At 43.8% G+C, this 17,423-nt stretch overlaps 1 protein-coding gene across 1 annotated transcript in view; it reads right to left on the bottom strand.

Annotated features, from left to right (window-relative positions):
- GSN (gelsolin) overlaps window positions 1-17,423 on the bottom strand; it is a gene marked incomplete in the record, with an annotated part of 970,219 nt that overhangs the window by 201,404 nt on the left and 751,392 nt on the right. Inside the window, 1 exon segment of the mRNA XM_044058005.1 lies at window positions 410-581. Coding sequence (XP_043913940.1) covers window positions 410-581 — 172 coding nt within the window.

Genomic DNA, 17,423 nt, shown 5'->3' with positions numbered 1-17,423 from the left:
TTAATTCATGCAGTGACTCTGTGCGGACTACTAAATTACATCACACAACATATACTATGTTCCCTGCAAATACAGATAATCAGCCCACAAAGTGACGCCCTTTTACCATCTACTCCTGCTCCACCCAGAGTGAAGGAGTCTTTCATGAAGTGGGAAAGCAGACCACTATTCACCTAGAACTAACCCGCAGCTCTCACCAGTGGTGTCTGGTGTTCTAGCACCTAATGGTGGTGGTAAGGATAACACCATGCCAGTGAATCACACTGCCTTTTTTAAATCATGCAATACTCAGCCTAATTTATGATGTACTTGACATAATTTAATTGATGAGACTGATGATATAGGTAGTTAAGTAAACAATCAGATTAAATGCAGCTTTGTTGTCAGCTTCTACACAATGATTTACTTGCCTCTAGAGCCTTGCAGTAGCCAGAAGAAGTTGCTCTAATCTGGAATAGACGAACATCTGCAGGTGCTGTCTGACCACCTCCTCTTGAGGTTCCACCTTTGTAAATCACCATAGGTTTTCCACCAAAAAGACTTAAAAGATGGGGAGGTTCTTTACCTTGAACTACTCGCACCTGTAAGGAAAAAATGAGTAGGGAAAAGATGTTACTGAACCAAAAATTTTAGCTGCCAGCTTTAAAGCAAGGCAAATTCAGTCCATTTGCCAAATCTCTATCAAAGTATTTATAAATGCTGTAAAACAGTTAACTGTGTGCAGAACGTAATCACTGAGAAACCAGTATGCTCATTACAAACCACAGTACTTGCACATGTCAAATGCAAACTAAAAAAGTTATGTACTTAACATAACGTTTCATCTGTGTTGTCGAGCTTCATTCTTCAAGTGGGTTCGGATCAGATATGTTGGCTCCAACCTGGCCTATGCTAGAGCTTGCAGCCACCAGATCTCGCAAGCTTCTCCCTTACCCACAATGCACCTACCCAATTAACTCAGATCTTGTTTATTCCTACATTAGTGTAGCAAGATTAACAGAATTATGGAAAGCCACATCAAGTCATATATCCATATAAAACATATTTAGAGACCATGTAAATACTCGTTTCTCCAGATGCCCAAGAAGGGGGTTGGTGGGAGGGGAGTTGAAGAATGAATAACACGGATGGAATGTTATGGTTAGCATGGGCACCAAAATCAGAGCGAGGGGGAGCGGGCACCCCACCACACTTACAGCTGCAAGACTTATTGGAAAAAATTAATAAAGTGGAGTTTTCACGCTAACATGGATTCGCGCACTAGCTGTTTTTGTTTTCTTACTGCTGTGTTACAGGAGTTATGCTGCCGCTGCCATGAGTTACAGGAGTTATGCCACCGCTGCCATGCATTACAGGAGTCATGCCGCCGCTGCCATGCGTTACAGGAGTTATGCCGCCGCTGTTCCATTGGTGCTGCCAGAGCCACAGGCAAGCTAAGGAGAGTTTTGTTTTTTTTTATTTGCAGGAGTTATACTGCCCCTCAAGTGCTGATTATTGCTCGACTTTCGAGAGTTGCCCAGCCAACTGATCCATTTTGAAGTTGATCTAATACTATGGCAAGTTCTGTACAATTCCATTTACTCATTACTAAACATGAAACATTACCAATCAATTACTATACCATTTTTGTGTGTGTAGTGCAGGGACTTAATTCCCTACTACCTTTGTGCTTAGTTCAGTGTTGGCAGTAGGGTAGTCTTTCTCCAAATAGTTAGTTTTATAATCCTGATAATTCCCTCACTCATAATACATTACCATGCCCTTTCATTCCCAGTTTGCTTCCAGTCACTTGCTTATCTAATGGTGTATCTGGCTAAACCAAAATTTTGGAAATTTGTCAGGAAGCATTTCTCCAATGAGAACAAGGTCTCAAAGCTTCTCTGCATTGAGCCAACTGAGTGCTGGGATACACACTGCTTCACAACCACAAACTAGGCAAAGTGTCTTGTCATAAAAATGTATCAGTGAGCACAAAAAGTACAGTTTTGTACCTACCATAAATGTAGATGTTCGAAGATCCACATTGCTGCAGTCCTTACACTTGGGTAGTCCGCTGTCCTCGGTCGGCCCGAATATCAAAGTATTAGGCTGACGTCGGTCAAGGCGCTTAAGACTGACATCAGGACGTCAGGGTAGAAATGCGCATGACCGACGTCATATCCTCAGTCTTTTCTTGCCCCAGATGTCAGAAGACCCTAAAAAGAAAGGTCAAAACCAAAAGACAGCAAAAAACAACCAACCACCCGTGCACTAATCATATGTACAATATATACAATATACACAAAATTCACAACCCAAACCACACAACCGCCTCTAACTACAGAGGGGAAGGAGGGAGGGTAAATTGGACTGCAGCAATGTGGATCTTCGAACATCTACATTTATGGTAGGTACAAAACTGTACTATGTTCTTCATCTCACATTGCTGCAGTCCTTACACTTGGGTAGAATCCCAAAGCAGAGGTAAGGGAGGATGGCAAAACTATAAAGCAGTAGGAGCTGCCAAAATGCCCTGTAAAATTGCAGTGGCAAAACCAGCCCTAGATTTAGAGTAAAGTGGTAGGTGATAATGCTTAGAGAAAGGATGCACTGAACTCCAAGTAGCTGCCTCCAAAATATCCTTAGTTGCCACCCCCCTTAAAAAAGCTGTAGAAGTGGCAGTAGCCCTAGTGGAATGAGGCCTAATCCCAGCTGGAATCTCCTTACCATGATGGGAATAACAGAAAGCAATACAAAACCCAATCCACTTAGAAATAGTTTGTTTTGACACAGGCTTGCCCTGAGAACCCAAAGCAAAAGAAACAAATAACTGCTGAGACTGCCTGAACCCTTTAGTTCTGCTCAAATAATACCGCAACTGCCTGTGTATATCCTAAGTGTGCAAAATCTTTTCCCCTTTATTTTGGGGGTTTGCATAAAAAGTAGGCAAATGAATAGTTTGGTTTAAAGCTACACTAGAAACCACTTTAGGCATAAAGGAAGGGTTAGTACGTAAAGATACCCTATCCTTATGGAAAATTAAGAAAGGCTCAACCGCCATAAGGGCCTGTAATTCAAAAACCCTTCCCGCAGAGGTAATGGCCAACAAAAAAGCAGTCTTCCATGATAAATATTTCAACTCAGCAGTAGCTGCAGGCTCAAAAGGTTGTAGAGTGAGTTTCTCCAACACAAAATTGAGATCCCAAGCAGGATTAGGAGCTCTACGTGGGGGTCAAATTCTTTGCCCCTCTAAGGAATTGCTTAAACAAAGGATGAGAAAACAATGGTGGGTCACAGTCATAATGAGCAGAAATTGCTGCAGCATGAATCTTAATAGAAGAGAAGGACAAACCTTTGTCCAGTAACTCAGCAAGATATTGAAGCGCCACACTTAAATTAGGCTTAGAAACATCAAATTCCTTTGCTGTACTCCAAAATAAAAATCTCTTCCATTTGTCTGCGTACACTTTCCTTGTACTAGGTCTTCTGGCCTCCAAAATAACATTCAAAACTTGCTGTGAAAGCTGAGACCCTCCAGGGTTTAAAACAGAATATGCCAGGCTGTTAGGTGAAGAGAGTGAAGTTTGACATTGAGTAAATGACTGTTCTCCTGAGACAGCAGGTGTGGAATCGAAGGCAAAGGCCATGGAGGCTCCCGTACCAGACTTCTCAGCAATGGGTACCAGTGCTGTCGAGGCCAATCTGGAGCTATTAAAATCATCTTTGGCTTGTCCTGTCTGACCTTCAGTACCTTTGGGAGGAGAGGCAGAGGTGGAAAGACATACACATGAAGATTGCTCCAATTGAATGAAAGAGCATCCACTTTCCAAGCTGTGGGATGAAACCTTTTTTTGCAAAACTTTGGCAGCTGGTAGTTTAGTGGAGAAGCGAACAGATCTATGTCTGGAGTTCCCCATAACACTGTCAATTTCTGAAATACATGAGGATCCAATTTCCATTCGTGGGGATCCATAATTCGTCTGCTCAACACATCTGCTAAGGAGTTCTGTGCTCCCGGCAGAAACCTTGCCTGAAGATTCAGCTGTAAACTGAGAGCAGTCTCCCACAAAATCATTGCTTGTCTGCATAGAGGATATGATGGTGTTCCCCCTTGCTTGTTGATGTACCACATGACAGTTGTGTTGTCTGTTAGAACCAACACCTGCCCTGGAAGAAGTAAATCCTTGAAAGCTATTAATGCAAATTGGACTGCTAACATCTCTTTCAAGTTGATATGTAGATGTTGAAGTCTGGCAGGCCACGTGTCTTGTACCCACTTTCCATTTAGATGAGCTCCCCAAGCTTTGTCTGAGGCATCTGTCGTTAGAATCTGACACGCCTCTGGCCGGGTCACAGAGAGTCCCTTGTTTAGGTGACATTCCTGAGCCCACCACAAAAATTCCTTTTGAATGCAAGGTATTATCTGAATGACAGTGTCCATATCTTGGCAGTGCTGTGTCCATACATTTTGAGATACCATTGTAGCTTCCTCATATGCAGTTTGGCATTGGGAAGCACCAGAATACAAGATGCCATGAACCCCAAGGCTTGAAGGACTGTCCTTGCAGTCAGCCTGGACTGATGAGACAATTGATGGAAGTAAAGAGAAAGATTCTTTTGTTTGTCCGGGGTCAAAAAGGCCATCTGGGATGCTGTATTCAGTCTCACACCCAGAAAGCACATGTCCTGAGAGGGTACTAGACTGGACTTTATTTCGTTCACAGAATACCCCAGGCATCTTAGCACTGCTATCACATATTGTAAATGATGAAGTTCGTCCCTTCCTTGGGCCAGAATCAGGCAATCGTCCAAATAAGGATAGATCTGTATTCCTCTTAGCCTGAAGAAAGCTATCACTGGAGCCAGAACCTTCGTGAACACTCTGGGCGCAGTAGATAAGCCAAAGGGCAATGCAGAGAATTGATAATGAGAAGTCCCAGCCCGAAAACGCAGATACTTCCTGCAACTTAGCCTGATAGAACATGAAGGTAAGCCTCCTTGAGATCCAGAGTCACCATCCAATGATCTTTGCCCAGCAGAGGTAAAAGCTGTTGTAACGTCAACATATTGAACTTGGGAATGTCCAGATAAGTGTTGAGGATAGATAAATCCAAAATTGGTCTCCACGTGTTCCCCTTCTTTGGTACTAGGAACAGGCGAGAATAAAATCCTAGGCCCACTTCTGGCAGAGGGACCGGTTGTATGGCCCCTATTTGAAGCAGCAGAGAAATTTGTTTGTGAGCCTCTAGTCTTTGCTGAGGAGGAACGTCCGGCATGCCTTTGAAAGGAGGCAAGGTATGGAAATAAAACCTGTAACCTTGGTGAATGATATCCAATACCCATCTGTCTTGGGTAATCAAACTCCAATTTTCCTTGAAGAGTGCCAACCTTCCTCCCAAAGGAGCTGCCAGGCAAGAAGGATCTGGCAGCTGAAAAGGTAGGTCATTGGGCCTGTTTACGAAAGGACTGGCCCCTGCCCTCACCCGAAGATTGTACAGGTGAACTTCCTGTTCTAGGTCTGAAGGAGCTCTGAGCTCTGCCCCTACCACGTCTAGATCTACCCCTAGACTGTGAATCATAAGAAGGGTACGTCCACCCCTTAGCAGGCCAATTCCTACTAAACTTCGGAGGCTGAACTTGCAAAAAATCTTTAACAGCCTGCATAGACTTAACCTTGTCTTCCATTTTCTTCAAGACTGACTCCACAGGTGAACCAAACAACACATCAGACTGTAAAGGAGCATCCAAAATCCTTGTCTTAACATGGTCAGATAAATTCTGATCCCTCAGCCAGGCGTGCCTGCGAAGAACTGACCCAGTGGCAGCCACCCTAGACGAGGCCTGTACAGCATCAAAACCACATTGTAAAGAATGCTTACCCACCTGTTCAGAGACATGTACCAAATCTTGTAATTCTTTACACTCAATGCCTTCCGCCAGAGCATCTACCTTAGACTTCAATTGAGAAAGAAGATAGTTCTGTTATTTCAACATGTGAAAAGTACAGTTTTGTACCTACCATAAATGTAGATGTCCGAACTGGATAGCATCTGCAGTCATAACAACTGGGTTGTCCTGTCGTCAGGCAGCCCTTCAGTCGGCCGGATTCCAAAGTCCGGGTCCGGCTTCGGCTGATGTCGCACTTCACCCGTCATCTCTGTTGGTCTTCGGGTATAAAGGCATCAGCCGACGCCATTTTCCTCAGTGTTTCTTGCCCCAGATGGCAGTAGCCCTCTTGAAGGCTAAAAATTTTGGATAAATGCCAATGTTTCCAAAAAGATAGTGGTAAACACAAAAAATAAGCATGTATGTACATATATACAACAAATACATCATAAAAGACTCCCCCCCACCAGCTAGCTATTAGGAGGGTAAACACCCTAGGAGTACCACAGAGGGGAAGGAGGGAGGGTAATCCTGACTGCAGATGCTATCCAGTTCGGACATCTACATTTATGGTAGGTACAAAACTGTACTATGTCCTTCATGGATGCATCTGCAGTCATAACAACTGGGTAGAATACCATAGCCAACTAGGGGGGAGGAAGAAACTAGATTATGGTGTGTTTAGGATCCCTTGCAGTACAGCAGTGGCAAACCCTGCTCGGGATCTGGAATATAGAGGTAAATTATAATGCTTGGCAAATGTATGCACGGAGGTCCAAGTAGCCGCCTCAATAATGTCTTTGGTTGCCACTCCTCGTAAAAAGGCTGTGGTAGTGGCTGTTGCCCTTGTAGAATGAGGTCTTATGTTCTGTGGAATTGGTTTTCCATGGAAGGAGTAACAGAACCGTATGCAATTTCCTATCCATTTGGAGATTGCCTGTTTGGAAATAGCTTTTCCTTCCCTTCCTGTTGCATAGGCTACAAAAAGCTGATCAGTTTTTCTGCTACTTTTTGTTCTGTCCAGGTAGTAGCGTAGCTATGTACATCCAAGGTATGCAGTATTCTTTCCCCTCTGTTTTGTGGGTTGGGAAAGAAGGTAGGTAGGTGGATTGCCTGGTTTAAAGACACTCTGGATACCACCTTAGGCATAAATGTAGGATTAGTCCTCATGGACACACTATCTTGATGGAAGATTAGGAAGGGTTGTACTGCCATTAGGGCCTGGAGTTCAGAAACCCTCCTGGCTGAGGTTATTGCCAGTAGGAAGGCGGTTTTCCATGATAGATGCTGTAGGTCTGCTGTTGCTGCTGGCTCAAAGGGTGATAGTGTCAACTTTTCTAGCACAAAGTTCAAGTCCCAAGCTGGTAATGGTGGTTTCCTTGGAGGTTTTACATTATTGATTCCTCTGAGGAACTGTCTGAGTAATGGGTGTGAAAAAACAGGTGGATCAAAGCTGTATTCTGCTGATATAGCTGATGCATGTATCTTGATGGAGGAGTAGGACAGGCCTGAAAGTAGAAGTTCTGCCAGATACTCCAGAATGTTAGGCATATCTAGGTTTGACACATCTTTTCCTCTTTCAGTACTCCAAATGACAAACCTTTTCCATTTTCCTGCATAGTTCCTTCTTGTTGAAGGTCTGCGGGCTTCAAGAATAATGTCTTTAACTCTTTGGGAAAGTTCTGGATTAGCTGCTGCTATGTGATGTTCCATGCAGTCAGTTGCAACGGTTTTAGGTTTGGATGCATGATGCTGTAGTTGTTCTGAGTTAACATCAAAGGCATCAGGGGTATTGGCCACATATTGTTCTGAGACATGCTCCTGAGCAGTGGGTACCAGTGTTGCCTTGGCCAGTTTGGAGCTATTAGGATTATCCTTGGACGTTCTTCCTTGATTTTTAGTAATACCTTGTGTATCAAGGGAAGAGGTGGGAATGCATATGCTGTTAGGCCTTTCCAGCTGAAGGAGAGCGAATCCACTTTCCATGCTAGTGGGTGGAATGTCCTTGTGCAGAACTTTTTGAGCTGGTGATTGAGAGGGGAAGCAAATAGATCTATCTGAGGCATTCCCCATTTCTTTGAGATGGTCTTGAAGATGTCCGGATGTAGCATCCATTCGTGGGCATCCGATGTGGTTCTGCTTAGTATGTCCGCTAGAGTATTTTCTTTTCCCGGTACAAATATTGCCTGTATCTGGATGTTGTAGCTGAGTGCCAGGTTCCACAGCTCCAAAGTCATTCTGCATAGGGGGTATGAATGAGTGCCTCCCTGTTTGTTGATGTACCACATGACTGTGGTGTTGTCTGTCCTTATCAACTGGCCCTCTTTGAGAAATGGTCTGAAGTTTTGGATTGCCAGTTTTACTGCCAGCATTTCTTTTAGGTTGATGTGCAGGTGAAGTTGATCCTGCGTCCACAATCCTTGCACGCATTTGTCCAGCATGTGGGCCCCCCATCCTAGGTCTGAAGCGTCTGTTGTGATGGTCTGGCTTGCTTGACCTCTGCGAAAGGGTAGCCCTGGGTTTGACTGGCATGCTTGAGCCCACCATAGGAACTCCTGTTTTAAGCATGGAATTAGTGGAATTTCTGTTTCTAGGCTGTGCCTGTGTTGTGACCATAAATTCTTTAGGTACCACTGTAGTTTTCTCATATGTAGTCTGGCAAGTGGGACCAAGATTATGCATGATGCCATGAAGCCCAAGGCCTGCAGTACTTTTCTTGCTGTTAACTTGTTCTGTTTTGTTAGTGCCAAGAAGTAAAGAGGGAGTTCTCTGTTTTTCTGCAGTTAGGAAAGCCATTTGTTTTACTGTGTCCAATTCAGCCCAAGAATGTCCTTGTCTGGGATGGTATCAGCCTTGATTTTTGTAAATTGACTGTGTATCCCAGTGCTTGTAGCAAGTAAATGACCCTTTGTAAATCTGTTGTCAACTTGCTTTTGTTGTCCCTTGTAGCAGGCAGTCGTCCAGGTATGGGTAAATTTGAATTCCTGTAGTCTGCAGTGGCGATTACTGATGCCAGGCATTTTGTGAATACTCTGGGCAGTAGATAAGCCAAAGGGCAATGCTGAGAATTGATAATGCTCTGATCCTGCAAGAAATCTGAGGTATCTTCTGCAGATTGGTCGAATGGGGACGTGCAGGTATGCCTCCTTGAGATCTAGAGTTACCAGCCAACACTCCTTGCCCAGCATGGGAAGAAGTTGCTGTAGGGTCAGCATTTTGAATTTTGGGACAATGATGTATGTATTTAAGGTGGACAGGTCGAGAATAGGTCTCCAACTTTTTTCCTTTCTTGGAACTAGGAATAGTCTTGAGTAGAATCCCTTTCCTTGTTCTATTGTTGGCACTCTTTCCACAGCTCTCATGTTTCCTAACTGCATTATCTGTTGTAGAGCCTCTGTTTTTTGATTTGGAGGTAGATTTGGCATTCCTCTTTTGACTGGTAAGGTGTGGAAGTGGAACCGGTAACCTTGATCTATGGTTCGTAAAATCCACTTGTCTTTTGTGATATAGTGCCAGTTCTTTGAAAATAAGGTTAATTTGACGCCTAATGGAGCTGCTATTTGTTCCCTGGTAGGTGGTTTTAGAGTTAAGTCACTGTGGCTGTGTTGTTGTAGTGGCAGTGGTTGTGTCTGTGCCTCTGTTGTTACCTTGCCACTGTCGTCCTCTGTAGGCACCTCCTCTGGATTGGTTGCTGCCTCTGGAACGTCTATTCCTGCCCCTTTGGGATCTTGTGGAGTCAGGAAAGGACCAATTTTTGGCAGGCCAGTTCCTGCTAAACCTTGGGGGTTGGACCTGCAAGAAATCTTTAACCGTTTGAACAGATTTTGCCTTTTCTTCCATTTTCTTCATTACCTGCTGGGCAGGTGTACCAAACAAGCTGGTCTTATCCATAGGAGCATCTAATAACTTGGCTTTAACATGATCTGGTAAAGCTTGTTCCTTTAGCCATGCATGCCTTCTTATCACTGTGCCAGTCATGGCTGATCTAAATGAAGCCTCCAGTGCATCATAGCCACATTTTAAGGAATGGTTACTAACCTGTTGTATGTTATTTACCATTTCTAATACATATTTCTTATCAATTGATTCATCAGAGGATAGCTTTTTTGTTAACTGATCAAGCATAAACTCTTGGTATTGTATCATGTGAAACTGACAGTTTAAAGCTCTAGCTGAGAGAGTAGCTGAAGTGTAAACCTTTTTGCCCCATCTGTCTAAAGACCTGGCTTCCCTTTCAGAAGGAATAGGGTTTTTAGCTGTGGTGTGCTACTGCCTTGGGACCCTGGGATATAGTTTCGGGGTCTGCAAGTGGGGCCTTGTAAAGGTGGTGATGAGTGTCTGGTACCCTGTAAAATCTGTCTGGTTTGGCAGGGGCTGGAGGTAAAGAATCTGGTGCAGAGCAGACATCACTGAAGGCATCATCCACTACAGACAGCACAGGAGGTATAGCCAAGGGCCTGTGTTGTGGAAGGTGCAGAAAGGTTCTAAGTCTTTTTCTGGAGTCTGAGAAATCCTGCTGCTGCCATTGGAACTGCTCTCGCGTGGCATGTAAAGTTTCCCCAAAGGAAAATTCTTCTGGTGGGGAGGCAGCTGGAATGGATTCTTCAGCATCCGAGTCTTCAAAATTGGAGAAAGGAGCCTCTGGCTGGTCTGTTATGTCTGATTCATCAGCAGAATCATCAGAGGACACAGGCTCGGGGGGCTCTGCCCTAGGTCTCTTCTCTGGGGGCTGAGAGGCCCTGTCTGGGTGAGATTGAGATCCCCTAATTAATGAAATTAAATCTTCTGCCAGGGTAAGCATTTGTGAACTAGAAGAGGGCCGTGTTGTAGGGGGTTTAGCAGGCACTGTTCTAGTAGTTTTGGCTGCTTTGGCCCTGGCAAAGGCCCTAATGGACATGGCTGCTGGAGGCCTAGCAGCACCACGTGCTGGGGTAGACACATCCAAGGGAATGGTGTCTGATAAGTCAGTGGCAACCACCGTAGTGGATAAAATTTCTGAGGCCGATTCAAGAGAAGTAGCAGGGGCCTCAGTGGTAGTGATAGATTCTGCTGTATTTTGATCAGCTTTCTCGGTTTCGGCGAAACCGAGACACTCGCGATTTGCTTAACCATGGTTTCGGCCGAAACCGCGGATCGCGAGTGTCAGTCTTTATCTTTGCGTTTTTAGCAGTTTGGGTAGTCGGAGGATCCGACGGCATAATATACGCAAAATCAGAACCGAAAAACTGTTCAGCAAACTCCGACCGACGCCTAAGCGTTCGTCGGTTGAAAGAAGTACAGGCCGAACAGGCTGCTACGTCGTGGGCTAGGCCTAAACAAGGCAGGCAGTAAGAGTGGAAATCCTTATGAGGTATTTGTTTCCCACAGGTTAAACAATTATTAACTTTTTCTGACATCGGCTGAGGCAAGAAAGAGTCCCCAACGGGGTACTTAGCTTTAGAAGTCTTCGAAGTAGTATTCGGTAGAAGTAATCTCTGGATCCGACCGACCGGCACTTGTGAACAGCTTCTGCTTCGGGCGCCATGCGGCAAGAAAGACTGAGGAAAATGGCGTCGGCTGATGCCTTTATACCCGAAGACCAACAGAGATGACGTCGGGTGAAGTGCGACATCAGCCGAAGCCGGACCCGGACTTTGGAATCCGGCCGACTGAAGGGCTGCCTGACGACAGGACAACCCAGTTGTTATGACTGCAGATGCATCCATGAAGGACATCTGGCAATTCAAAGCCCTCATAGCTAAGGTGGAAGAAGTATAGACTTTCTTTCCCCATCTATCCAAAGCTCTGGCCTCTATCTGGAGGAACCGGATTTTTTACCACAGAGGCCTTGACACCCTTAGGTCCCTGACTAACAGTTTCTGGGTCCGCCCTAGGACTCTTATAAAGATATTTATGAGCCTCAGGCACCCTGTAATACCTGTTTAACAGGAGCAGGAGGCAAAGAATCAGGATTAAGTGAAGCCTCTGCAAACGCATCTTCCACAACATCCAGAACAGGTGGCATAGCCAAAGGCCTATGCTGGGGTAAACGCAAAAATTCCCTAAGCCTTTTCCTGGAATCAGAGAAGTCCTGACCTTCCCACTTAAAATGTTTCCTCATGGAATGAAGAGTCTCTGAAAAAGAAAAATCCTCTGGAGGAGAAGCAGAAGGAGTAGAATCATCTACATCAGAATCAGAATAAGGAGAATACTCCTGCAAGTCTTCAGCCGAAGACTCTGAAACATCCGAAGCCTGCTCAAAACTTCCCAACTCTGGTTCCACCCTAGGCCTCTTATCAGGAGGGGGCAAAGAACCTCTAATCAAAGTAATTAAATCTTCTGCCATTTTAAGCATGTGCTTCTTGGGCACAGACCCTGCTGAACTAGGAGTGACACTAACAGAAGCTGAAACTGGCCTGCCTCTGGGAGAAGCCTTGGAAACAGAAGGAGAGGGCCTAACCACCCTAGTAAGGGAGGGGAGTACAGTAACTTGGGAAGCCCCTTCAGCCTGACCTGCCTCCTGAGAGGCCACATCCTGCAATATCAAAGTCTCCCCCTGGGACTCCAGAGAAGCCTCCGGCGGAACCACCGTTCCACTGACGCCTCTAAAGAACCAGCGTCCGGTACGGACGACTCTTCTTGCCTGGGTTTAGCTGCTTTGTCTTTGCGCTTCTTGAAGCGGGCGGAGCATCCGGCGGCATATTATAATTGCACCGCTTCAAGACCAACCTGGCACAATCTAACCTTCGCTTAATAGTGCGCTTATTGAACCTAGCACAAAAGCGACACCCAACAACGTCGTGCTCCGGCCCCAAACAAGGAATACACAAAGTATGATAGTCCCTATGCGGTATCTGTTTCCCACAAGAAATACAGTTATTCACTTTTTCTGACATCCGGTAAACCACTGAGGCTAGAAAAAACTAAAATATTCCCCAACGGGGTACTTAGCCAACTTTGACTCGGTCTGAAACTCCGAATTCGAAAAATTTCAGAACGCCGAACGGCACTTGCAACGCTGATTCTGCATCGGACCATGCGGCAAAAAAGACTGAGGATATGACGTCGGTCATGCGCATTTCTACCCTGACGTCCTGATGTCAGTCTTAAGCGCCTTGACCGACGTCAGCCTAATACTTTGATATTCGGGCCGACCGAGGACAGCGGACTACCCAAGTGTAAGGACTGCAGCAATGTGAGATGAAGAACATCGACTGATGGAAGTAAATCTATGGAGTGCAGAGCCTGACCGTGTTTTAGCAGGCAGTTAATAAAGGTCCCATCCCTTCTGCTTCTCAATCCTATATTCTATCAACTCTTAACTTGAATCGTTCTATTCACTTGTATGCTATTATCGACGCTGGCAGTATAGTCATCAACCTGCCACCTTCCCTGTAGAAAATAATTCAGAAATGAACTCTTCTCCCTCTACACACATGCAAGCAAGCACATGCTCACACACGCTGCAACTCATGACCCTTCCTTCTGCTTTTGCCTTTTCAGTTCAACTCTGTGCCTCTCATTTGCACTACAGCGGTGAGATGTTTCTATATCATGTATATTCTAGACAGCCTTCTGCCTGACATTCCAACCCTGACTATGATGCTGGTGACATGGTTTCAACTCATAAGGTAAGGAGCCAGAAATGCTTGCCAGTATGACAGAACTGAAAGCCTGCTGCACTACTGCCCCACAGTGAGAGGATAGTGTGAGTCAATCCATTCTAGAATGGTAGCTATGGGGCATTGTTGACAGCAGTGGCATTCATGCAGTGTAACTAGAGCAGCAGTGGTAAACCTGGAATCTTGTCTTAAGCCACAATATCACTAAGCAGTCTCTATCCCTCCCCAGGAAATTTAAATAGATATACCCTATTTAATCAGCCAAAAATGAGGGCCCCCTGATCCTGCAATCTTCTCGACCTGTTAAGAAACTTGTATACATTTAGTTGCTTGTTTTCTCAGTAAGCAAACAATTTTGGTGGGATTTTGCAATGGAAACATGGTCATATCAATGTCAGTACTGTGAAAGTCACATTTTCAAAACCACTGCTGTGAAGGTGTAGTAATTATTTTTTAATCCCAAGCTGCAACAACTCAGGGATAAAAGGTACAGTAGGAAAAGTCTACTGCCTGGTGGGGGTGGGGTGGGGAGGTGAGGTGAAGACCTCCAAGCAAAGCAGCTGTCAAAAAACTATGTTCAAGACCCTTCATACACATGGTTTCAGAACAGGATTTCCATAATTTCAGCTTTTGTTGCAGTGATACCCACCATTCGTAGCCATGGCACAAACTTCAAAGATAAGGATAAATGCAGCATGTTTGAAGTAGTTAATTACTTTGCATGGTTTTATGTGAGGGAATGCATCATCTAACAAAAACAAAGTCACAATGAAAATAAGCAGTCTACACAAAGGATGATGGATTGTAATGACATAAGTTTGAGTAGCCTTTTGTAGTTAATTTTCTGAAATTGGCAGTTTGGTCATTATTGGTTCATACATTTTGTTTCACTGCTTACTAGAAGACTGTTCAAAACTACAAATTTTAGAACACATTTTAAACAAGTGGTGCTTTATTATATAATGAATATAATTTGGTACAATCAGGTTAACACAATCAGGAAGGTAAATCAAAGAACGCATACATGTATGCTTGCTCACAGGATAGGAGATCAAAACAGGGTGAGACACCAGTCACCAATGGAGTCCCCAAGGGTTCGGTGCTGAGACTTTGGCATGTATATCTCAAAAGCATAAGTAAATACCAAAGGGCTTTGGCCGATTAAGTCTGAAATAACTGCAAGCTAGTAACAGTTACTGAATCCCCAATGACAATCATGCAGGAAGGTTTGTCTCTAACAACTGGTGCCAGAATCATGAAATGAAGCTTAACTCCAAGAAATATATTGTATCTTTTGGGAAGTCATCTACTCCAGATAACTGCCAAATTGACAATGCCCCCTGAGAAGTAACCCAGTTGTTTGGCACTTGGGAACTTGTGAACAGTGACCTACATTTTGACCAACATGTGCCCAGAGTCATAAGAAAGTTTTTCTATACTGCACAGATTATAAACAAATTGAATGTGACTAGATCTAGACAGGTTTTTGTCCCACCTTTACAAAGCACTCATTAGGTCAATTTTGTATAATGCCCACTTTTGGCTTATATCTGTCCAGACCGATGGAACAATTAGAATACCCACAGAAATACTTTACTAAAAGGTTATAAGTCCTAAACAACAGGTCTTGCATGGACCACCTCAAAGATTTATCACTATACTCAGTTATCCTACAGTGCGCTTAGAGGTGATGTGTCTGGTATACAAAGCATCCTCCGACCTAATACAGATGGACTTACTGAACAAAGTCAAATGGCATCAGAAATACTCAGTCCAGGTAACTAAACTGAATGTTGTGGAGAGAGGAATATATAACACAGAGGCTACCACTGTTCCAGAACAGACTATCCATTCAAGTAAAACACAGCTCATCTCTGTCCATATTCAAAATGCAACTTGGATCTAAGGATGGGTAATAGAAAATGTACTCCAGGATTGCCCCTCGTGCCACTAATGGATAGACAGTTCCTAAATGCTGGATCCCATACATTGGTCCCCTCAAATTATCTATAGTATGATCACAGTTACTCACCAGGGCTAATATAAAATCATGTTAATTCAAGCACCAAATGGGAAATTGGATAAGCTTAAAATGTCCTTCAAGTGAACCTATGTTGGGGTAGTAAATAGTTTAAAAAAATTGCCTTTTTTAGATCACTAAGTGCCCCTTTCACCCTCTGCCCCCCCCCCCAGTCCAACAGCTTCTGGTGCCTCTGAGCTATTCCCTTTTTAACAACCCTCAGAGCAACAGCTAAGCCAAAGGACAAGCAAGTAAACTGATAGTAGGTGCTCTCATTTTAATATTAAGTACATGTGGTCCTTGGGAACGGGGGATAAAGTAAACATCCTTGAGATCTAAGGCCACCATTAAGTACTTCAGCAGGAGGGGTAATAGCCTATAGGGTTAACTTTAAATTCTGGGACCTTGTAACAGATATGGTTTTGACAGTTCCACAGTGAGTCTCTAATGCCATTCCTTTCTGGGAAGTAGGACAAGTCTCATATTGATGTTTTACTGGTACCAGTTCTAAAACTCTTAAAAGGAGCATGTGCATAATGGGGGGGGGGGGTCCTGTAAGCATTGGTCTTTTTACAAAAGAAAATGCAATTAAAGGAAAATATCTGCAAGACCCATTTGCCCTGTGTGATGCACCTCCCAGTTTTGAAGATATTTCATGAGCATTCCTGCAATCTTGACGTAAGTGGGGATTAGAAGGGGAGTGGTATACATATGATACTCTCAAACAGCAGCCATATTTGTATTATTTGTCACCACTATGGAGTTGGCAATGTTTAACAATTAATGTTGGGCCCTGTTTGCATATTTTATGGTGCTATAGTTTTGTCCCTACTTGCAGTTTTGGTTACTACAGTGCACAGTCAGTAATTGGTTTACTAGCCCAAAAGGCAGATAATAACTCAAAGTATACTTCTGAGCTCTGGAGAACAAAAACAATGAACTTTTATTTGTTTTTGTTAGCCAACATAGTGATCTGTAAAGGACCCATTTCAGCAAAAGTCCAATAAACACAACAAAAGGCAAACACTAATAGAAATAGAATAAAAAAGTATAAACAGCCTTTCTCCATGTACAGTAAGACAATGATTTGAAAGGAATACTGCGTACATAAATGCCTGCAGTAGAGGTCAAAGGGAATTGCTTTCATAGAGCACATAACATAAATGTGGAACATTATTCAGACACCTGGGTTTTGTGGTAGGAGAGGAGGGTCTATCTTTAGTCATTCTATGAAGCAGTGTCCACAGGTAGGAGGAATGATCGACTATCAGAAGGAAATGTATCTTAAGAGCAATTTATTATGGGAAGAAGGTGCAAGTTGATCCTTTTTCTAGGAAGAGGAAGATAATCTCTGAAGTTGGTATATATGGAAATATTAGATTTCAACAGGGAGGGCAATTCAATTTTGGTGTGAGGGACAGAGGTGGTATGGGCTGTGGAAGTAAGCAAATTGCAGGTCTGGTACATACTGGGATGCAGATTTTGAAGTTTGGAGATTCTAGATAATTTTTCAGAGGCATGGGTTAAAGGTATTACACAATTTAGTAATGGTTTGAGCAATTTTTTTACCAACAGTAATTCTAGCATCAGGTAAGGAAACGTGAGACTGGAGCAACCAAAACAAGATTAATTGTGACATTTTAAGTTGATGGGCAGTAACCTACCTTGATGAGGGTGCAGAGTGACACCTACAGGATTGAAGGAGGTAACAAGGGCTATGGATTGTTTGCGAGAGACTAGGGAAATTGAGAAAGGAGGCAGTTTAGCTTTTGCAGACTGCAATTTTTTTCGTAAACATTTAGTGTTCAGTTTGTTGAGAAGCCATGAGTGAAGGCAGAGAGAAAATTTTTGTACATGGTAGATGTACTGTAGAAGGCCACATCATCTGCATGAAGGATATTAGCAATCAATTTTTGAAATGGCTTAAAGGGCTAAGG

Source organism: Protopterus annectens, chromosome 16.part0, assembly GCF_019279795.1.
Source record: "Protopterus annectens isolate FY-2018-M chromosome 16.part0, PAN1.0, whole genome shotgun sequence".
Taxonomy (NCBI): domain Eukaryota; kingdom Metazoa; phylum Chordata; order Ceratodontiformes; family Protopteridae; genus Protopterus; species Protopterus annectens.
The sequence above is the reverse complement of the archived record's forward strand: the minus strand, read 5'-3'. Positions and strand labels throughout refer to the sequence as shown.